General features: G+C 46.1%; 1 protein-coding gene across 1 annotated transcript in view; it reads left to right on the top strand.

The window, feature by feature from the left end:
- The window catches only part of myo7aa (myosin VIIAa), a 182976-nt gene that overhangs the window by 126469 nt on the left and 32766 nt on the right, over positions 1 to 23741 (top strand). The window contains exons 33-40 of the mRNA XM_060826303.1: positions 4419 to 4536; positions 9496 to 9622; positions 10027 to 10196; positions 13977 to 14167; positions 15162 to 15286; positions 16142 to 16299; positions 18364 to 18517; positions 23499 to 23654. Coding sequence (XP_060682286.1) covers positions 4419 to 4536; positions 9496 to 9622; positions 10027 to 10196; positions 13977 to 14167; positions 15162 to 15286; positions 16142 to 16299; positions 18364 to 18517; positions 23499 to 23654 — 1199 coding nt within the window. The remainder of the gene's footprint in view (positions 1 to 4418; positions 4537 to 9495; positions 9623 to 10026; positions 10197 to 13976; positions 14168 to 15161; positions 15287 to 16141; positions 16300 to 18363; positions 18518 to 23498; positions 23655 to 23741) is intronic.

Below are 23741 nucleotides of genomic sequence, written 5' to 3'. Positions count from 1 at the left end.
CCTATCCCTGTAACTTGGCATTTTCCATGGCCAATCCACCTACCCTGCACATCTTTGGACTGTGGAAGGAAACCCATGCAGACATTCAGAGAACGTGTCTGTCTGCATCTGTGTCACCTGAGGGTGGAATCGAACCTGGGTCCCGGCGCCATGAGGCAGCAGTGCTAGCCATTGTGTCGAGTTGTTTAATATTTGGAATGTATTATCTGGAAGTGAGGTGGAGGCAGGTTTAATTATTTAAGAGGATTTTGGATGATTTTGGATAGAGGTAGTGTGCAGGGTTATGGGGAAAAGGCAGGAGATTTAGCACCTGATTGTAAAACCAGGCTCCATATGACGGACTGAATGGCCTTCTGCTAGGCCATAGCATTCTAAAATTGTTTTGCCTCCGCTGTCTCACTCAGCCATTCAGTCCACATATTAACAACCTCCTCTGTGTGAAGGGTCTGGGATTGTGTGTGCTGGATTCAGCCATGATTGTTAGCTTTTGATCTTTTTGTGTTCACACCTTCCTGTCGTCATCTTTCATAGCTTCAGTAACAGAGTAAAACATTCCCAGATAAAGTTCTAAATGAAACTCTGTAAATTTCAAATTGTGAACCAGTGCTGCAAGCATCCTTTCCCTTACCCATTACCTGTATTTATCACTGAGAATTCACTGTCACCAAAATATTAGGAAAGTGAGCTTACATTCTAGTTTTTTTGCTAGAAGTGAAAAGCTTGAGGGGTGAAGTCTTAAAATTTGTTTTATAAATGTCCAGTAGAGTGGAGTCTTGGAGATCTACAGCTCAGGAAAAGGCCATTCTGCCCATCCAGTTTACGCCAGTATTGAACAAACACCTAACAATTGTAATCCCGTTTTCCAGCACTCTGCCCATAGTCTTGTATGTCTTGGCATCATCAGTGCACATCTAAATACTACTATGTTTTCTGCCTCTCCCCCTTAGTGAGTTCCAGGCTTCCATCACCCCCTCAGAGCAAATATTTTCCTTGTGTCCCCTCTAAACCTCCTGCACCTTACATTAAATCTATGCCCCTGTTATTGATCCTTCCAAGGGGAAAAGTTTCTTCCTCTCTACCCAGTCAATGCCCCTCACAATTTTATGCATTTTTATCATGTCCCCTCTGTCTCCTCTGCTCTAACAAAAATAACCCCAGTCTGTCCAATCTCTCTTCATTAATGAAACACTCCAGCCCAGGCAACATCCTAGTAAATCTCCTCCACACTCTGCCCAATGCTATCACATCTCTCCAATAATGTGGATTTCAGAACTGCCTATAATACTCCAGCTGTGCTCACACCAGTGTGTTAGACAGTTCTGGCATCACCTTCCTGTTCTGAAGCTCTATACCTCGGCTAATAAAGACAAGTATCCCATATGCCGCCTTAATCCCTTTATCCACTGTCCTGATATCTTCAGCAACCAGTGGAAATGAACAAGGTCCCTCTGATCCTGTGTGCTTCCCAGGATCTTGCTGCCCATCGTTTAAAGGGTTTACATTTAGAGGGTTCAAAGGTGGGGTTCATTATTATTAGATTGCCATGAATAAAGCCAGTGAGAAATTTGTGTATGGGCCTTGGGACCCTGGAGCAGTCTCACGATGATGTCACAGTATAGCTAACACTGTGAATTAGATTAGATTACTTACAGTGTGGAAACAGGCCCTTCGGCCCAACAAGTCCACACCGACCCGCCGAAGCACAACCCACTTACCTAACACTATGGGCAATTTAGCACGGCCAATTCACCTGACCCGCACATCTTTGGACAATGGGAGGAAACCGGAGCACCCGGAGGAAACCCACGCAGACACGGGGAAAACGTGCAAACTCCACACAGTCAGTCGCCTGAGGCCGGAATTGAACCCAGGTCCCTGGCGCTGTGAGGCAGCAGTGCTAACCACTGTGCCACCGTGCCGCCCTGTGGAGGGGGTGTTAATAAAGTGAAGCATTCAGAGATGTGTGTTGTGATTATTATTAGGTGATACGTTGTTGAGACTATTTCATAAACTAACAGTGAGATTAGAGCCAGCAATATTGCCTGAATGAGGGGGGTTACCCATCTCGAGCCCTGTTGAAGTGGCATTGGAGTGCAATCAGTGTTCATTCTGGGATAAAGGCTATAACTTGAGGCAACTTCAATGTGCTCTGACGTGGTGGTGGCGTTTTCAGAGGCAGTGTAGCTAGAGACAGTTGGTTGACCAGTGAAGCCTGGAGTGGGACTTTCTCTCTTTGGTGTGGAGTGGGCCCTTGGGAGTGGCGTGGCATGGGCTGATTTATCCTGAAGTGGGATTTTCTCTGGGGCACGGTGTGGGCTAGTGTAGCCCGGAGTGGGGTACTCTCCCCGCGGCACGGTGTGAGCTAGTGTAGCCCGGAGTGGGGTACTCTCCCCGCGGCACGGTGTGAGCTAGTGTAGCCCGGAGTGGGGTACTCTCCCCGCGGCACGGTGTGAGCTAGTGTAGCCCGGAGTGGGGTACTCTCCCCGCGGCACGGTGTGAGCTAGTGTAGCCCGGAGTGGGGTACTCTCCCCGCGGCACGGTGTGAGCTAGTGTAGCCCGGAGTGGGGTACTCTCCCCGCGGCACGGTGTGAGCTAGTGTAGCCCGGAGTGGGGTACTCTCCCCGCGGCACGGTGTGGGCTAGTGTAGCCCGGAGTGGGGTATTCCCACACTGTGCCGCAGGGAGCTAGTGTAGCCCGGAGTGGGGTACTCTCCCTGGGGCACGGTGTGAGCTAGTGTAGCCCGGAGTGGGGTACTCTCCCCGCGGCACGGTGTGGGCTAGTGTAGCCCGGAGTGGGGTATTCCCACACTGTGCCGCAGGGAGCTAGTGTAGCCCGGAGTGGGGTACTCTCCCTGGGGCACGGTGTGGGCTAGTGTAGCCCGGAGTGGGGTATTCCCACACCGTGCCCCAGGGAGAGTACCCCACTCCGGGCTACACTAGCTCACACCGTGCCCCAGGGAGAGTACCCCACTCCGGGCTACACTAGCTCCCTGCGGCACAGTGTGGGCTAGTGTAGCCCGGAGTGGGGTATTCCCACACTGTGCCGCAGGGAGCTAGTGTAGCCCGGAGTGGGGTACTCTCCCTGGGGCACGGTGTGAGCTAGTGTAGCCCGGAGTGGGGTACTCTCCCCGCGGCACGGTGTGGGCTAGTGTAGCCCGGAGTGGGGTATTCCCACACTGTGCCGCAGGGAGCTAGTGTAGCCCGGAGTGGGGTACTCTCCCTGGGGCACGGTGTGGGCTAGTGCACCCTGGAGTGGGGTATTCCCACGCTGTGCCGCAGGGAGCTAGTGTAGCCCGGAGTGGGGTACTCTCCCCGCGGCACGGTGTGGGCTAGTGCACCCCGGAGTGGGGTACTCTCCCCGCGGCACGGTGTGGGCTAGTGTAGCCCGGAGTGGGGTACTCTCCCCGCGGCACGGTGTGGGCTAGTGTAGCCCGGAGTGGGGTACTCTCCCCGCGGCACGGTGTGGGCTAGTGTAGCCCGGAGTGGGGTACTCTCCCCGCGGCACGGTGTGGGCTAGTGTAGCCCGGAGTGGGGTACTCTCCCCGCGGCACGGTGTGGGCTAGTGTAGCCCGGAGTGGGGTATTCCCACACTGTGCCGCAGGGAGCTAGTGTAGCCCGGAGTGGGGTATTCCCACACTGTGCCGCAGGGAGCTAGTGTAGCCCGGAGTGGGGTACTCTCCCTGCGGCTGGGAATCATGGAGCATGATGCACACTCTGAGGGTTGGCGTGGGTTGGTGTTACCTGGAGTGAGACTCTGGTGATGGTATGCTATCGCAGCAAAGAAGGAAAATATTAGACTTTTATTATTTTTTAAAAATTCTGTGCCTGGCCCTTTTTTCACTGTGTTTTATATAAAATACACATGACAATAAAGGATGCTCAATTCAATTGCAGTCTTTTTAGTATGTAATAATTAACATTAACAAGTACCCAAACCTGAAGACACTTGCCACTTCCTTGGCAAAGTATTTAGTTGCCTCTTTCTTACCCTCCGAAATGGCTGACTGAACCATTCCATTCCAGGGCAGTGCTGGCCCTGCCAGTGACCTCTATGACCCATCAAAGGTCAGGCTTGAATCTTTAAGGTGTATTTGAGTGACCATCAGTCCAGAGAACTTTTCTGTCTTGGTTTCTGTATTTGTTTGATTCCTGATGAAGGGCTTATGCTGCTCATTCCTGATGAAGGGCTTATGCTCGAAACGTCGAATTCTCTATTCCTGAGATGCTGCCTAACCTGCTGTGCTTTGACCAGCAACACATTTGCAGCTGTGATCTCCAGCATCTGCAGACCTCATTTTTTACTCTAATTATTTCCGAGCTGGTGGGCACTGATGTTATCTTGCAGTGTGCATGTGTTTTGTTCATCTTGTGTGCGATACATTAAATGCCACTCTGTTTTTAAAATTGTCCCCTTTTTAGGGAGTGTATACCCAGAAGAGGGTTGACCCTCAGACTGTGAAGGAGGAGGTTGTGGACTTTGCCCGCTTTAAGTGGCCTTTACTTTTTTCTCGATTTTATGAGGCCTTCAAATTTTCAGGTCAGTTTAAAGCACGTGTTTCCTTATTTCTGCAGCACTGTGGTTTAGGCCTGAGTGAGGGTAAAGGTCAAAATCCGCATTGTCCTGCTGAACCAGAGGGTGACGCTCTTGTTAGAGAGAGATGGCTGGTGGTGGTTTAACCAGGGGGTCACCATGCTTCAGGTGAATGGAAAGGTTAGGAAGGAGACTCCTTCATCTTCAGCCAGTTCAGGAATCGAACCCATGTTGTGGCATCGCTCTGCCTCACAGACTACCCGTCCAGCCAGTTGAGCTAGCTGATCACTATGTGAGTGTATATTACGAACATACAGGCAGGGACAGAGTAGGAGAGTCCTAGAGATGTATAGCATGGAAACAGACCCTTCAGTCCAACTTGTCCATGCCGACCAGTTACCCTGAATTAATCCAGTCCCATTTGGCACATATCCCTCTAACCCCTTCCTATTCATGTACCCATCCAGATGCCTTTTGAATGTTAAGTCACACAACACCAGGCTATTGTCCAACAGGTTTATTTGGAAGCACTAGCTTTTTGGAGCAGTGCTGCTTTGCCAGGTAGCTAGTGGGGCAGGATCATAGTGCACAGGATTTATAGTAAAAGATCAAGGTGTCTCACAACTGATGTGATGCATTGAACAAACTTAGATTGCTGTTGATTCTTTAATCACTTGGAATGGAGATTGATTTAATATGTAAATTCCAGTACTCTGCAGTCACTGTCCTGGGATAACTTAAGGTATTAATAAAGATAAAGTGACATCTCCACTCAGACAATGTGTTAAAAGTATGAGGTTAGGTGTTGGAATTGTACCATCCCCCACCACTTTGCCTGGTGTTCATTCCACGCAAGCACCACCCTCTGTGAAAACCTGTCCCTTGGGTCTCTTTTAAATCTTTCCCCTCTCAGTTTAAGGTGACGCCCTCCTAGTTTTGGACACCCCCACCCAGAGGAAAATACCCTGTCTGTTTACCTTATCCATGCCCCTCATGATTTTATAAACCTCTACAAGGTCACCCCTCAGCCTCCAATAGTCAGTGTCTCACACATTACACCTGGAACATCCAGTTGAAACATTCCTGAACCCCTCCAGCAACTGTGAAGAGAACAGAAACCCCAAAAAGAACGGGGTAGGGTGGAAATCTGAAAGATTCCTCCTTCACCCCTCCCATTCCTTCAAGAGTTCAAAGTGAGTCTCAGATGGCTGAAGTGAACTGTTACATGATGTAAACTTTGAGATGGGATCTTCACTCCAGCTGAGAGCTGCCTCTCTCCCCATGGATCGCAGAAACTTAAAGCACATCACAAACTGGCAATATTCCAAAAGGTTTTATTAATTCACTTTTTAGGACATGGGCATCGTTGGCTAGGTCAGCTTTTATTGTCTGTCCCTAGTTGCCCCTTGAGAAGGTAGTGGTGAGCTGCTGCCTTGAACCACTGCACTCCATGTGCTGTAGGTGGACCTACGATGCTCAGGGAGGGAATTCCAGGATTTTGACCCAACGGCAGTGAAGGAAGGTTGACATATTTCCAAGTCAGGATGGTGAGTGGCTTGGAGGGGAACTTGAAGGTCATGGTGTTTCTATGCGTTTCCAAACCTGAATGTCTTCTTTCTCTAACCTGAAAGAATAGCCGGTGTGTGATTTTATTATTGTGGCTTTTTTTAAATATAAATGCATTTTCAGGTTCTGTGGATCTTTTGAGAAGTTGGTTGCTGTCGTTACAGAAGCTAATCGACTTCGGTTTCTTCCAGAAATTCTGTTTCAAATTTCAGATTTTTAATATTTTGTGGCATTTTGCATTTTATGCACGGTGTTTCATATCAAATTTCATTTTACATTTTGATTCAGTGTGTAGCATCTTTTTAATGTTGTGAGGTAGCTTGAGGTGCTTCCCAGGAGCACAAACACGCAATAGACCTCGAGGTAAAAATGTGATGTGCCCTCTTCTGCCCCTGAGTGTCTACCATTCTTGAGTGATATGCCCATGGCTCAATGGAATGCCACACTCGGGGTAAACATGCATGTTTCAGGATTGCTAGATTCATGGCTGAGATACAGGGAAAGCAAGTGGAATGGAATGTTGGCCTTTTATTTCAGAGAGAATGGTTGGTTGCCGCTGCTGCTTCTCTTTTTGCAGAAAAAGAGGCAACCTTTATTGAAACATAAACGATTCTTTAGGGGATTTAACCTTTCCACATTGACCCTGTGATTCTCCCCTTGAGTGTGTCTCAGACCAGCGGGCAGAAATGGGGAAATTTTGATAAAATTGTATAAGATACTAATGAAGGGCTCTGGCCCGAAACGTCAAATTTCCTGTTCCTTGGATGCTGCCTAACCTGCTGTGCTTTAACCAGCAACACATTTTCAGCTAAGATACTAAACCTACCATTCAAATACTGTACTCCGTTTTGATTGATTTTGGTGTCCCGTGCGGAGATACAGTGAAAAGTGGTGTTTTGCATGCTGTGTAGGTAGATCATACCATACACAGTGCACCAGTGTTACAGGTGCCGAAAGACAGAGACAGAGAGATCAGCAGTATTAATGTTTGAGAGGTCCATTCTCCAGTCTGATAACAGCTGGGAGGAAGCTATTCTTGAACCTGTTGGCGCATGTATTCAAACTTAGATATCTTCAACCCAGTGGAAGAGAGTGTAACCGAAGTGGGAGGGGTCTTTGATTATGTTGATCACTTCCTGCTGCATCAGGAAAGCATCGATGGAGTCAATGGGTGGAAGGCTGGGCTGTGTTCGTGACTCTCTGTAGTTTCTTGCATGTTGAGAAGAGCAGCAAGGTGTGATGCATCCTGATAAGATGCTTTCTATGGTGCACCTGTAAAAATTGGTAAGAGTTCTTGTGGACAGTCCAAATTTCACTTTAGTCACTTGAGGAAGTAGAGACGTTGCTGTGCTTTCTTGACAATTGCGTCGATGTGGGTGGGCCAGAACAGATTGGTGATCATCAAAGATTAGGATCTTCTGTTGCCATTATCTAAGGAAAGATATACTAGCATTGGAGGCAGTCAGGAACAGGTTCCCTCGGCTGATCCCAGGTACGGTGGGAGTGTTTTATGAGGAAGGTTGAGTCAGTTGGGCCTGTGTTCATTGGAGCTTAGAAGAATGAGAAGAAACATTTATTGAAACATGATTCTTTAGGGGGCTTAGCCATTCTGCATTGACCATGTCATTTTTTTCCCCCTTGTGAGAGTGTCTCAGACCAGTGGGCATAATGAGGAGTCATCTGTTTAAAACAGAAATGAAAATGAATTTCTTCTTGAAAGGTATGAGTCAGTGGAATTCTTTATCGCAGAGGGCTGTCGAGGGCTGGGTTGTTAATTATAGAAAAAGGCTGAGAGAGACCGACAGCATTTTAATCAGTAAGAGAATAGATCGTTATGGGGAGAAGGGCAGAAAAGTGGTGTTGAGGGTTATCGGATCATCCATGATATCATTGAACGTAGTGTAAACTCAATGGGCTCAATGGCCTATTCCTCCTGCACCTTTTGGTTTGACGGCCCATCTCTACACCAACCAACAGGGTGGATCTGAGATGAGCAATAACACAACCGTCAGTACAGTTAATATCTACTGGGTCAGTATCAGGACAGAATATCCATTCCTAACGAAGGGCTTTTGCCCAAAATGTTGAGTCTCCTGCTCCTCTAATGCTGCCTGAGCTGCTGTGCTTTTCCAGCACCATACACTCTAATCACCAGCATCGCAGTCCTCACTTTCACCAACAGAATATCTGATGGGCTAAGATGTGGCAGACCAAGCTTAATTGAGATAAATATGAGGTACTGCATTTTGGAACGGCAATTTAGGGCAGGACTTCTGTACTTAATGAGTACAGGCTCATAATTCCTTGAAAGTGGTAGACAGGATAGTGAAGATGGGTGTTTGGTATGCTTGCCTTTATTGGTCAGAGTATTGAGTACATGAGTTGGGAGGTCATGTTGCAGATGTGCACGACATTGGTTAGGCCACTTTTGCAATACTGCATTCAATTCTAGTCTCCCTGAGGAAAGATGTTCCCCTTTTCTTGAAAGGATTCAGAAAAGATTTATACGGCCATTTCTAGGGTTGGGCGGTTGGAGCTTTCTAGAAAGGCTGAATATACCAGGACTGTTTTCTGCTGAGGGGTGCCCTTTATAGAGTTTATAAAATCATGAGGGGCATGGATAGGATAAATAGACAAAGTCTTTTCCCTGGGATCAGGAGTCCAGGACTAGAGGGCATAGGTTTAGGATGAGGGGGAAAAATATAAAACAGAACTAAGGGACAACTTTTTCATGCAGAGGATGGTGTGTGTATGGAATGAGCTGCCAGAGAAAGTGGTGCTACAATTGCAACATTTAAAAGATGTCTGGATGGGTATATGAATAGGAAAGGTTTAGAGGGGTATGAGCCAAATGCTGGAAAATGGTACTAGATTAATTTAGGATATCAAGTCAGCATAATTGAGTTGGACTGAAGGGTCTATGTCCATGCTGTGTATCTCTACCTCTCTCTGAGAAGATGCTGCAAAAGATAGAGGTTAGGTATCCTGCTAATCTGCAAAGAGCTATTTTTTTTTAAATCCAAGATCCCCTGGGTCTTTTTAAATAAAAGGAATGATGTTCTCCTTAAAGTTCTGGCCAATATTGACACCCTTGAGTAATGTGAAGAAACAATCAGCCCATTTCTCCTTGCAGGAGCTTATTTGCAAATTGGCTTCCTACTCCACGTTGACTGCCCACCACTGAATGTAAAGTGCTTTTAAAACGTTGTGTAGGTGGTAGGCCAATGCAAAATCCTTTTATTTTAAAACGTACCTGAAATGCAGATGCTGGACTGCAAGCTGTTCCTAATTCTGTTCAAATTGTGTATGAGTTAAGGAACTTTATTCATTGAGACCTTGCCTGCTGAGCTGGTGGTACTGCTGTTGCGTTTATTCATTTAAGTTCTTCCCTCCCTCCAGGCCCAAGCCTTCCAAAGAACGATGTGATTGTAGCCGTCAACTGGACTGGTGTGTACTTTGTGGATGAACAGGAGCAAGTCCTTCTGGAACTTTCCTTCCCTGAAATCACTGCAGTCACCAGCAGCAAGTAAGTTCTGGGCTGAAACCTGAAAGAAGGCAGTCGGGAAATTTTTTAATTGATCGCTAGAGTTTCAATACTACACATTTTTGGGGACACCACAATGGGTTAAATGACTTTTCTCTCCCTGAACTAGGAACAAAGTTATTTTTCTTTCAATGAGATGTGGACACCATTGGGGAAACCCAGCATTTTGTCACAAGCCCCTAATTGTGCTTGAACTTGCTCAGATTGGTGTGGTGCTGGGAATGGAGGGTCTGAGAGGGAAAAATAGTCTGGATAGACTGGGACCATTTTCACTGGAATATAGGAGGTTGAGGTTTATTACAGAGGTTTATAAAATAGTGAGGGGTATAGAGAAAGTGAATGACTGTTGAAACACCCGCTGATGAGTCTCTGTGTCCAACCTGCAGGGGAAGCAAAATGCAGGGACAGAGCTTCACATTGTCTACCATTAAAGGTGATGAATACACCTTCACCTCCAACAATGCGGAGGATATCAGAGACCTTGTGGTGACCTTCCTGGAGGGACTAAGGAAAAGGTCAAAGTTTGTGGTCGCTCTGCAAGATAACCCGAGCCCTGGTGAGTAACAGCAGGACAGCCCTCTGCTGTCTTTCTATATTCTGGTGGTAGACCTGATATTAACAGCTGCTCAAATGGCCTTTCGGATTTCCCTGAAGTATGAAGTTATTTAGAAACCCATAGGGTCCTTGTTTTCCTTTTGTTATTTAGCCATAAGGCATGTTCTGTCTCCTCTCCTTCAGTCCTAGCTCTCCTGAAAATTCTTTTGTTAATGGAGTACAGGTTTACTTGGAGAAAGTGAGGACTGCAGATGCTGGAAACCAGAGCTGAAAAATGTGGTGCTGGAAAAACACAGCAGGCCAGGCAGCATCCGAGGAGCAGGAGAATCGACATTTTTTCCAGCACCACATTTTTCAACTACAGGTTTCTGTGGGTGACACTCCTACCGAAGGGCGAATAACCTTATAAATCTAGTGCCATGCTGAAGTCTGAATTGTAAGATGAGTGTAAAATAAAGTGACCTGAAATTTAATAACCATTTAATAATCACCTTGGGTGGCTCAGTGGTTAGCACTGCTGCTTCACAGTGCTAGGGACCCGGGTTCAATTCCAGCCTCGGGCGACTGTCTGACTGTGTGGAGTTTGCACATCCTCCCCGTGCCTGTGCGGGTTTCCTCCGGGTGCTGTGGTTTCCTCCCACAATTCGGTGATGTGCAGGCTAGGTGGATTAGCTGTCAAAAATACAGGAGTTGAGAGCACATGGATAGCATAGGGATATGGGTCTTTGGAGGGTCAATGCAGGCTTAATGGGCCCAATAGCCTCTGTCTGCACGCTAGGATTCAATGATTCTATGACCTCGACCTCTCTCACTCTAAGGATGTGCAGGTTGGGTGAATGGGCAATTTAGCATGGCCAATAGTGTTTGGAGATGTGTAGGTTGGATGCATTGTTCAGGGGTAAATGTGAAGTAATAATAGGGTGAGGGAATGGGTTTGGGTGGGATGCTTCTCGGAGGGTCGGCGTAGACTTGTGCCAAGGGACCTGTTTCCACACTACGGATTCTTTAAAAAGAAAAACTCCCATGTGAATCCTCCCACATTTCTTCCCCTCCCCTGCAAAAAAAAAACAAATATAGCAGCACTATGATAGTGATGTACGAGATGGTTGGTGTAGTGGTAATGTCACTTCGTTGGTAACTCAGACGAGGAGGAGCATGGGTTCTGGGGCAGCACCGTGGCTCAGTGGTTAGCACTGCCTCAGCATCAGGGACCTGGGCGACTGTCTGTCTGTGTGGTGTTTGCACATTCTCCCCATATCTGCGTGGGTTTCCTCTCGGTGTTCTGGTTTCCTCCCACAGTCCAAAGATGTGCAGATTAGGTGGATTGGCCATGCTTAAATTGCCCGTCATGTTCAGAGATGTGCAGGTTAGGTGTATTAGTCTGGGGTAAATGTAGGGGAATGGGTCTGGGTGGACTACTCTTCAGAGGGTCATGGAATCAGAGATGTACAGCAGGGAAACAGACCCTTCGGTCCAACCCGTCCATGCCGACCAGATATCCTAACCCAATCTAGTCCCACCTGCCTGTGCCCTGCCCATATCCTTCCAAACCCTTCCTATTCATATACCCATCCAAATGTCTCTTAAATGTTACAATTGTACCAGCCTCCACCAGTTCCTCTGGCAGCTCATTCCATACACGTACCACCCTCTGTGTGAAAAAGTTGCCCCTTAGGTCTCTTTTATATCTTTCCCCTCTCGCCCTAAACCTATGCCCTCTAGTTCTGGACTCCCCAACCCCAGGGGAAAGACTTTGCCTATTTACCCTATCCATGCCCCTCATAATTTTGTAAACCTCTATAAGGTCACCCCTCAGCCTCTGCTCCAGGGAAAACAGCCCCAGCCTGTTCAGACTCTCCCTGTAGCTCAAATCCTCCAACCCTGGCAACCTCCTTGTAAATCTTTTCTGAACCTTTTCAAGTTTCACAACATCTTTCCGATATAAAGGAGATCAGAATTGCACGCAATATTCCAACAGTGGCCTAACCAATGTCCTGTGTGGACGAAGGGCCTGTTTCCCCACGGTAGGGATTCTAATTCTAATTCCAATTCTAATCCCACCCAGCAGCTTGTGGAAATTGAATCCAATTCATGGATCTAGGCTCACTATGACCCAAATGTGTTCTTTATGGTCATTTTAAAAACACAACTGGTTTGTTATTGTCGTCTTTTAGGGAAGAGAATCTGCCATCCTACATGTGACTCCAGGCCCATTAGCAATGTGGTTGACTCTTAACTGCCCTCCGCACCGGCTGCTCAAGCCTCTCGGTCCAAGGGAACTTCGGGATGGCTGATTAAGTGGCCCTTCCGGTGTCACCCATATATTATGCAAGAATGCATAGGAGAGGTGATGATCATGTGGTATTGTCACTGGACTGATAATCCAGAGACTCTGACAATATTCAGGGGACTCGGGTGCTAATTCTGCCATGGTAGGTAGTGGAATGTGAATTAAATTTTTAAAAAAAAGCTCTGGAATTGTCCAATGATAGGGAGTAGAAGTTTATCAAATCATGAGGGGAATGGATACGGAAAATAGACCAGGTATTTTCCCTGAGGTCGGGGAGTCCAGAACTAGAGGGAATAGGTTTATCGTGAGAGGGGAAAAATCTAAAAGGGACAACTTTTTCACGCAGAGGGTGGTACATGTATGAGCTACCAGAGGAAGTGGTGGAGGCTGGTCCAATTGCAACATTTAAAAGGCATTTGGATGGGTATATGAATAGGAAGGGTTTGGAGAGATACGGGACTACGTTAGGTTGGGGTACCTGTTGGCATGGACGAGTTGGACCGAAGGGCCTGTTTCCGTGCGGTACATTTCTCTGATGATCACAAATCAATTATTGAAAAAGAACCTCACCTGGTTCACTAATGCCCTTTTAGGGAAGGAAACTGCTATCCCTATCTGGCCTGGCCTACATGTGACTCCAGACCCACAGCAATGTGGTTGTCTCTTAACTTGCCTCTGGGCAATAAATGCTGCCTAGCTGGTGACACCCTCCTGTGAATGAATTTTTAAAAATAAAAAGCCTGGGATTAGTTGGAGCAAGATGTTTGTGTTGAAATTGTCCTACAGCCCCAAATGGCAGGGACCCAACTTCTGTTGAACTGAGCAATTAATGACAGTTGGGCATTTTCACACAGGAACGCTAACAGGTTACGGGGAGGGTGTTGAGGACTGGGGTTGGAGAAACAATGGCTTTCCTGATCTGCTGCTGGGAGGCCACCTTCTCTCACTGACCTTTCTCTGACTACCACATGGAGGTGTTACATGCCGAATGGGAAGTTCTCATCAATGAGAGACTTTTGATTAGCTGACTTCCACACCATGTAGATGCTTTGACTCCAAACTGACCACTTTAAAGATGCCTCTGAAATGGGGTGTGCCAGTGGGAAGATTGGGATTCATCTGAAGCAAACCCCACATCCTCAGAATTGTGTCAAAATTCTGCTCAATGTCTGCGTTCTGGCCCTTTTGAAACCAATGAACCAAAGATGAATTACACACCCCCCTTTTTCCCCCCCCAGGAATCTGTTCCTTCTGAACTAGATAGTCGCTGCTCTGCAGATTGACCCCTTTTTAGTCAGGAAAGTCCTGTATCCATTACAAAACAAATGGCATTGATCACTCCTTAATTAATAGAGCCACCCCTCCACCATTTTCCATACCACCCAGCTTCTTCACATTTCCCAGCAGAGAGATTGGCAATGTTCGGCAGTCGTCCAGAGCTACGCCAGTTCTGGCTAACTACGACGTTTATGGTTCTACTCTTTCATGCAGTTGGCGATGAGTTGACGTTCCTCAGCTTCCAAAAGGGAGACCTGATCCTTCTGCAGCATGACACCGGGGAGCAAGTGATGACCTGCGGCTGGGGTCATGGAATGAACGAAAGGACCAAGCAGAAAGGTGACTTCCCCACTGACTGCGTCTACGTGTTGCCTACTGTCACCAAGCCACCAGCTGAGATTGTGGTGAGTGGTTTTGTTGTTGTAATCTGTTGCCTCAGTCCGAGATGCCAAAGGATGGGCCTGCATTTATCAGTAGCACCTATTGAATATTCCCAAGTATTTCACCTCCTGTGAATTAATTTTCAAGTGTATTCGCTGCTGGGTAGATAAAGGGACACAATTAATTTGTGCATAGAGATCCTGCAAACAGCAATTGAATTGAATGAGTTGTTCTTGAGTATTACTAAGAAAAGAGACTTGCTGTCCAAGATTGTTTTGTCTTGTGCTTGTCAGGGCATGTAAAAAAAAATGCCAAATTTTTAAAGGATCATTGATTCATGCTGCATATGAAAAAGGTACTGATTTGGTTGGCTGATCTGTTGCCTGGCAACAATAATTCCTCCATTCCTTCTCCGTGCCACTGCCTCAACTGGTCAGCGTTGATTTACCAACCAATCATAGCCTTTTGTTGTGGAGTATAAATTGTTGCTCCCTTTTGAAATTTGGCATTCTTGCACGTGTCCTGATGAGTACGAAGCAGAGCGTTTTTGCAGAATGTCTCTCTGTTTTAGTGATACTGAATAATCATTGATCTATTTTTGTCGCTTGAGGCAGGAATGCATCAGGGAACCCTGTTTGGAGGTTGCAGAATATCTGGGCTGTCCACAGCAACAACTAAACTTGGGGCAGTATTTGAAAATATGGTACTCTGTAAACGAGTGTGTGTGTGTGTCAGTCTGGCTGTGGGACTCCGTTCTGGTGTGAGGCTTGAATACATAAACTCTGATACACAAGTTAAGCTAATACTTGGGCCCTTACCATTTATTTCCATATATAAAAAAACATGCTTCTGAGATCATTTAATGGGTAAACGTGGTGGAAGGTATGCGATGTAAATTGGGCAGAGCTCACCAATTCGATGTGAGAGAATATGGTTGTCCAGTCCCTCTGCTTGGGCAATGGTTGGGTTAGAGTGTGCAGAACCACACCATATGTCTCCCACTCTCTCTCATTCCAGTGCTTGGTTACCATGACGCCAGGCCAGCGACAGGAAGCCATCAGGACCTCCCAGTTGTCCATATCCGAGTTGGAGGAGAAGGTTAAGCCTTACACACTGGAAGAGTTCTCATATGACTACTTCAGGTAGGAATATAGGGGCAGGAGTAGGCCATTCAGCCCCTCAGGCCTGGTCCACTCATCTAGCTGATGGCTGAACATCTACCTCAACACCATATTCTTTCATTATCTCTGTGTCCTTTGATGTCATCACTGTCTAGAAATCCATCAGTCTCTGAGCATGCTCCACACAGACAGTCACCCGAGGCTGGAATCGAACCTGGGACCTTGGTGCTGTGAGGCAACAGTGCTAACTGCTGTGCTACGGTGATGCCCATATCACTGACCACTTGTCAGCCTGGATATTGTTCAGCACTTGCTGCATTTGGACATGGGCTGCTTCTGTATCTTGGCTGTCAGAATGCAATTTGGTCATTTCAAAGGCCAGTTACTGTGGATCTGGAGTCTCGTATGTCAGCCACACTGGTTAAGGATGGTAGACTTCCTTCCCTGAAGGTCATTAATGAGGAAGATGGGTTTCCATGATAGTTCTACAGTCATCCGGGGAAATGAATTCTGAGGATTCATCACCATTTGTGTGAAGAAATTCCTCATCACCTCTGTCCTTTTAATGGCTTGTCTTTTACTCCTAGATTAATTTCCCTGGTTCCAGACTCTACTGCCAGAAGTAACTTCCTTCCTGATCTGCCTCTCCCTTAAGGAATTTTGAGTGTGTAGGAGACAGAATCTCATTCTTCTCAATTCCACAGACCCAATTTCCTTAATCTCTCCCCAAAGGACAATCCTGTCATCCCAGGAACCATTCTGGAACATTCTCCATCAAGAGAAAGGAATTGGTGCGGTTTTGCAATGATGTTTTGTATCATTTTCAAGTAGATGCCTTTGTAACCCTTTACCCTTCTGTTGTTTTCAAAATTGTAGGCCACCTCCAAAGCACACACTAAGCAGAGTGATGATCACAAAGAATCGTGGGAAAGACAAGATGTGGTCCTGTACCAGAGAGCCGATGAAACAGCCTCTATTGAAGAAGCTGCTGAGTAATGAGGAGTTATCACAAGAAGCTTGTCTTGCATTCACTGATATCCTTTTTCATTTCCCAGAGATCTGGCTTCCAACCATGTCAACCAGTCTTACACAAGTTTCCAAGTCTCTCAACACCAGACTATAGTCCAACAGGTTTATTTAGAAGCACTAGCTTTTGCAGTGTTGCTCCTTTTTTTTGGAGTGTTGATTGAGTTCAGAGTCTAGTGATTGAATTCAGTGCCAGTCAATTTCTGGGCATTTGGGAAGGACAGGAGGACCTCGGTGTGAACGTGGAAGAAATTTACTAGAATGTTCCTCAAAATAATAGTGCTGTTGTGGAGGGGAGTGAATTTCTGCAGTGTATCTTGTATGTAGCAGCAGTGTGTATGGGGTGGCAGTGGTAGAGGGACAGAAGTTTGTGGTGCCAATCCAGGCAAGTGGGGAGTATTCCATCATACTCCTGACTTTGTGCCTTGTAGATGGTGGACAGGATTTGGAGGGTTACTTGTTGCAGTATTCCTAGCCTCTAACCTACTCCTATGGTCACTATTTATTCTGGCCAATGGCAACCCCCAAAATATTGATGGTGGGGACTCAGTGATGGTAATATTACTCGGTAATTTGATATCAGGGGGTGATAGTTCGATTGTTTCTTATTGGTGATGATTAGTGCCTGCCATTTTGATTAGCAGCGTGGAAATGGGCCCTTTGGGCCGAACAGTCCACACTGACCCTCAGAAGAGTAACCCACCAAACCCATTTCCCTCCAATTAATGCACCTGACACTATGGGCAATTTAGTATGGCCAAGTCACCTGACTCTCACATCTTTGGACTGTGGGAGGAAACCAGAACACCTGGAGGAAACTCGCGCAGACACGGGGAGAATGTGCAAACTCCACACAGACAGTCACCCGAGGCTGGAACCAAACCTGGGACCTTGGTGCTGTGAGGCAGCAGTGCTAACCACTGTGCTACCGTGCCACCCACTGTGATGCCCATATCACTTACCACTTGTCAGTCCAAGCCTGGATATTGTTCAGCACTTGCTGCATTTGGACATGGGCTGCTTCAGTATCTGGGCTGTCAGGATGCAATTTGGCCATTTCAGCGGCCAGTTACTGTGGATCTGGAGTTTCGTATGTCAGCCATACTGGTTAAGGATGGTAGACTTCCTTCCCTGAAGGTCGTTAATGAGGAAGATGGGTTTCCATGATAGTTGCTATCATGGAAAATGACTTTCAATTCCAATGTCATCCCTAGAATTTAAATTCTGAGACCCTGGTGGGATTTGAACCCATTTCCCCAGAGCTATAATGCAGTTTGCTTGCTGAGTTGGTTGGTTTGTGTGCAGATGTGTCATCACCCTACTAGGTAACATCCTCAGTGCACCTTCCTATGAAGCGTTGTTGTAGTACTCTGCTCATTATCTATCTGACCCGGTCTGTTATGGTGGTTTGTGGCATTTCCAGTCCCGCCCTACAGTGGCTTGTATCTAGGGTCCATTTCTCTGTCTGTTCATAGCGTTCTGGTTTGAGAACTAGGCCTCTAGAAATTCCCATGTGTGTCTTTGATCAGCATGTCCCAAGATGGTTACGTTATCCCAGGCAAACTGATGGCCCTCCTTATCTGAGCGCTATAGACATTAGAATCCCCTACAGTGTGGAAATGGGTCGTTCAACCCAACAAGTCCACACTGACCATGTGAATAGTGACCCATTCCCCTACTCTATTCTCTACATTTCCCCTGACTAATGCACCTAGCCTACACGTCCCTGAAGACTATGGCCAATCCACCCTTACCTGCACATCTTTTGGACTATGGGAGGAAACTGGAGTACCCGGAGGAAACCCATGCAGACACTGGGAGAACATGCAAACTTCACACAGACAGTCGCCTGAGGCTGGAATCAAAACTGGGTTCCTGGTGTTGTGGGGCAGCAGTGCTAACCACTGAGCCACTGTGTGTGTCGGGGGGGAGGAGTGAGAATTGGTCTCTGAGAATCGGTGATGTTGGTCTCTGGGTTATTAGTCTGGTGATAACCCTGTGCCGTCACTCTCTGTGAAGGCACTGGGTGAATGAATGTTCTTTCGGTCATTGCCTTGACTCCTAGCCAGCACCTATCATGAAGTACATGGGCGATTACCCCTCCAAGAGAACACGGTCTGTGAATGAGCTGACCGACCAAATATTTGAAGCTGCTCTGAAAGGGGAGCTGATGAAGGATGAGATTTACTGCCAGGTTCTCAAACAACTCACTGATAACCATGTGAAGTAAGTCCAGTCATTAACCTGACTGCGTTTGGGGTGAAATAATAACCAATTTGAGTTGTAAATAAAACATTTGATTCATAAAAGTTCTGTATATATGAAGTCAGGAGTCACCAAAACGTCAGGTTATAGTCCACCAGGGTTATTTGAAATTGCAAGCTTTCGGAGTGCTGCCCCTTTGTCAGGGACCTCCTGACCTCTGGCAACTCCTTGTCGTGTGTATGAAGTGTTAGGGCATGTGACCCTGTTCAAAACTGACTCTGCAATAGACAAGACATTTTCAGATTAAATTTTGGATAATTAAATGAGTATTTTGTATTAGGATACTGTGAGGAGGTTGGAGCTGACTTCAACTTAGTTGAAGAGTTACAATTCCAATAGATATTAATACTAATAAGTCAGATCTCAGTGAGACATATCTTGACATGCAGGTTAGAGAGTGTGGTGCTGGAAAAGCACAGCAGCTCAGGCAGCATCCGAGGAGCAGGAGAATCGACGTTTGGGGCAAAAGCTGCAGTCCTCACTTTCTCCGCTATCTCGACATAGATACACACAATCTTTAATATACAAGAAAAGAAGTGTATTGCACCATGCAAAACAAATTCATTACAAACACCAGCAAAAAAGATTCATACTCTTCCTTCCTACTTTGTCCTCAGAGGTGGGGGAAAAGGAACAAAACTTGATAGGAATTTACTGTTCCAGTGTAGAATCCGTAGAGTGTACAAACAGGCCATTTAACCCACCAAATCCACACCGACCCACGGAAAAGCATCCCACCCCCCAACTCTACATGTCCCATGGCTAATCCATCCCATCTAAATATCCCTGAACACAATGGGGCCACTTCCCATGGCCAATCCACCTGACCTGCACATCTTTGGACTGTGGGAGGAACCTGGAGTACCCGGAGAAAACCCACCCAGACTCGGGGAGAATGTGCAAACTCCACACAGACAGTCAACCAGGGGTGGAATTGAACCCGGGTCCCTGGCACTGAGACAGCAGTGCTAACCACTGACTCACCGTGCTGCTCCCATGTTAATGTTTGTTGTCCAGGCAAACGCAGCGGTAACTGGTTTCTTTCAATGTGTTTGTGTATTCACTAGATGCTTTTCTTCAGCTAATTACTCTCCCTGGATTCCATAAACAAACTTAACTTAATGTTACCTTTTAATTTCAGAGGAAACTCATGAATTTCCTAAACTGTTTTAATCAGTTTTGCAGGATTTATTGCTGGAACATTTTAACCTTCTGCATCTACTCTCTGGTACAGCTGCACACACTGACCTATGGATTTGTTTTGGCTGTCTGTGTAACGTTGTAGCCCTGTTGCTAGCCAGTTATTTTCTTCACCCTTTTTCATGCACCGAACCACCAAGCCCATCTCTTTTCAAGGTTGTGAAAGCTCATCAAAAACCTACATGTACAAACACGCCCCAACCATGTCTGCACCAAGCCCACAAAATTACTCTCCAAAATGAAACGGTCTTCCCCCTTCTTGATTCTGCAAGCACCGAACATTAAATTAAAGGCAGCACAGTGGTTTGGTGGTTAGCACTGCTGCCTCACAGTGCTAGGAACCAGAGTTCGATTCCAACCTCTGGCAACTGTGTGTGTGGAATTTGCACTATTTCCCCTTATCTGCGTAGGTTTCCTCTGGGTGCTCTGGTTTCCTCCCATAGTCCAAAGATGTGCAGGCTATGTGAATTAGCCAGGGTAAATTGCCCATAGTATCCAGGGATGTGATGGAGAGGTGGATTAGCCATGGGAAATGCAGGGGAGTGAGTCAGAGGGTTGACGTGGACTTGATGGGCTGAATAGCCTGTTTTTCACACTGTAGAGGTTCTATTATTCTATTTTAACATGTTAAATTAGCTGAGAACAGCTGTGGATCTTGGACTGTATTCATTAGAGTTTAGAAGGTTGAGGGGCGATTTAATAGAAACTTACAAGATAATGCATGGTTTAGAAAGGGTGGACACTGGGAAACTGTTTCCATCAGGCAGGGAGACTAGGACCCATGGGCACAGCCTTAGAATTAGAGGGGGTCAGTTTAGAATGGAAATGAGACATTTCTTCAGCCCAAAGAGTGGTGGGCCTGTGGAATTCATTGCCATGGAGCCGTGTGGAGGCCGGGACGTTGAATGTCTTCAAAGCAGAGATTGATAAATCCTTAATCTTGCAAGGAATTAAGGGGTGCGGGTAAGTGGCGTTGAAATGCCCATCAGCCATGATTGAATAGCGGAGAGGACTTGATGGGCCGAATGGCCTTAATTCCACTCATGTGTCTTGTGGTCTTATTTCTTATGGTCTTACATTGTTCCTTACAAAGTGAAAACTAAATAAAGTAGTCAAAAGTGAGGACTGCAGATGCTGGAAATCTGAGTCTAGATCAGAGTAGTGCTGGAAAAGCACAGCAGGTCAGGCAGCATCCGAGAGCAGGAAAATCGACGTTTTGGACAAAAGCCCTTCATCAGGAATGGCTGAAGGTGAAGTCTTTATTCAATGAGTAACAAAAGTGGAATGGAGAAGAGAACAGGACTTGATGTCAATAAATGTCAAAACCCGATGGTTTCTTTGGGGTCATTAAAGGAATAAGTGAAGAGTTGGAAAGATGAGTGAGACCTTTTGTTAACGTACTTTTGATACAGAAACTATTTGTTAGTGGAATGGGGCAGCAGGCATAGGGAGCTGGAAAGGCTTCCCCTTCAGCTTCCCAACATTGATCGTTTTCAAATGTCAGGCTTGTGCATAATATTGTAGTGAAGTAAATTAATCAAATTGGAGACAGTGTGTTTGAAGCCACATTGTTGGTGTATACTGTGTTAGTGTATGAGTATTTGGTTCATCCTTGTTTGATCATCTTGATCAACAGTCCTGTTTCAGAGGCAGGTATAGAGGGCAATCTACAGGTGCTTTGGACCTTTGTTTTTTAAACTCAACTCTGAGAGACATGGGGATGGATTTTTATAGGGTGCCAAGTTTTTAAACAGGGTGCCAATTGAAGCTTTTACACTGGGTAGAACATTCATTGGTTTAGGATGAGTCTTAGAACCACGGAGTCATACGGCATGGAAACAGACCCTTCGGTCCGAGCTGATTGTAATTCCAAACTTAAAGTAGTCCCATCTGTTTTCTGTGGAGGATAGAGTTTTGGTTATATATATATTTTTTAAAATTTGGTGTTAAGATGATCCTGTTTTTCTTTGAGCTCCACCAAGTGTTATGACTCCAGCTGAAGGTAACACTGGATAGGTCAGATCCCAGAATGAAAGCTGACTTGATTGATCTTACATTTAACTTTAGCAGTTGGGTAACATTGTGGTTGGTCACAAACCTATTCACTCAAGGATGCAGCATGTGCTTTAACAACAGGATATTAACGTATTATGCCAGAAAAAAACTATGTATTACAGTCAGAAAGACCTTGATGCAAAGATTAATACAAAGTTTCAACCTAACTCTCAACAACATCCATTATGAAGATTCAATGTCTCTCATATCTGAACTTTTAACATTTTTATTGAATCGATTTTCCAAAGTTTCATTTTCTTGCCTGGTGGAATCAACTTTAATTGCTTTCCAAGTCCCTTGGTGCATCTTATAAGTGTGATGGCCGAAATGGTCTCTGTCCTGACATGTTAAAGGTTAAAATCCCTCCTGGTTTGGCAGCTTTGCAGCCTGTAAAAGAGGAGAAAGTGAGGACTACAGATGCTGGAGATCAGAGCTGAAAATGTGTTGCTGGAAAAGCGCAGCAGGTCAGGAAGGGCTTATGCCCGAAACGTCGAATCTCCTGCTCCTTGGATGCTGCCTGACCTGCTGCGCTTTTCCAGCAACACACTTTCAGCCTGTAAAACAGTTCTACCAAAGTGATTTGGTTTACTTGAACTGACTTCCTTCTTTTGGTGGGAGAAACTATTCTGCCTCCTGAAAATTGAAATGAGTGTGATACAGAGGTGGAAATTGATGGAAAATCTCAGCAAGTTTGGCAGCATTTGTGCACCTCCACACACCAGGCCTTGTTATCACACTACCCATTGTTATCTCCTCATAGTCTCCATTAGCAGCCATTCATTCTCCCAGGCTGATCGTTATCCACTCCTTTGTCTGTCCAACTGTTGTTCTATCGCTACTTATCGTTTAGTGGTACCTCCCTATCTTCTGCATAAAATGTTTTCCCAGCTACCCATCACTTCTGAGGAAGGGTCGCTGGACTTGGATTGTTAACTCTTTCTCTCCACAGATCATGCCGGACATGCAGAGAATTTCCAGCATCTACTGTTTTTTTTCACAAAAGTTTATCATGATTAGTTAAGTCTGCCTTTCGTAAACCTAGCATTTAAACATTTTGTCCATGAACAACATGGATTTATCCCTGCTGTAGTCACTGGTTTTCTTGAAACTGATGTATTAAGGTCACTGTTCCAAATTGGCTTTCTATCTTTTTTTCTTAAAAAGAAAAAGCCTTTAGAGAACTGACCCATATCCATTAACCTCCATTTTTGGAATCCACATCCCGAAACATACAATAATTGATAACTATTGATTAAATTTAATCAACTCTCCATTGGCCAGGACCATTCCCAGGGGGCAATCAAGTCAATCACATGGCTGAGAGTCTGGAGTTACATGTAGATCAGACCAGGTAAAAATTGGCAAATTTCCTTCCTGAAAGTGCACCAGATGAGATTTTACAAGAATCACCATTGTCATGGCCACCATCACTGAGACTAGCTTTCAATTCCAGATTGATTTTAAAGTCCGCCAACTGTCCTGCGAGGATGTGAACCCATGTCTCCTCCAGAGCATTAGCCTGTACCCTCTATTACTGGTCCAATGCCAGCAGTGCCATGCGGTCGCCTTGGCCCTCACTATGCCAGATGTCCTGATCACTGCCTGTTGTTCCCTCCCACCTTTTTGATGCTGGTCATCTCAGTTTTGCTTGCAGCTTAGGGCGTTCATGGTGTGTGTTTTCGGTCAGGTACAGTGAAGAGAGGGGCTGGGAGTTGCTCTGGCTCTGTACGGGACTCTTTCCCCCCAGCAATGTCCTCCTGCCCCACGTCCAGAGATTTCTACAGTCGAGGAAAAGCCACCTGCTTGCTGTGGACTGCATGCATCGTCTCCAGAAGGCACTCCGGTAAGAATGACCGTTTCTCATCCTCACTTGGCGCACTCAGTCTCAATCTGCCTGCACCCTTTTCTGTGAGCATCGGTATTCTGATTG

The sequence above is a fragment of the Hemiscyllium ocellatum genome, chromosome 6 (genome assembly GCF_020745735.1).
Source record: "Hemiscyllium ocellatum isolate sHemOce1 chromosome 6, sHemOce1.pat.X.cur, whole genome shotgun sequence".
NCBI lineage: Eukaryota > Metazoa > Chordata > Chondrichthyes > Orectolobiformes > Hemiscylliidae > Hemiscyllium > Hemiscyllium ocellatum.
The sequence above is the reverse complement of the archived record's forward strand: the minus strand, read 5'-3'. Positions and strand labels throughout refer to the sequence as shown.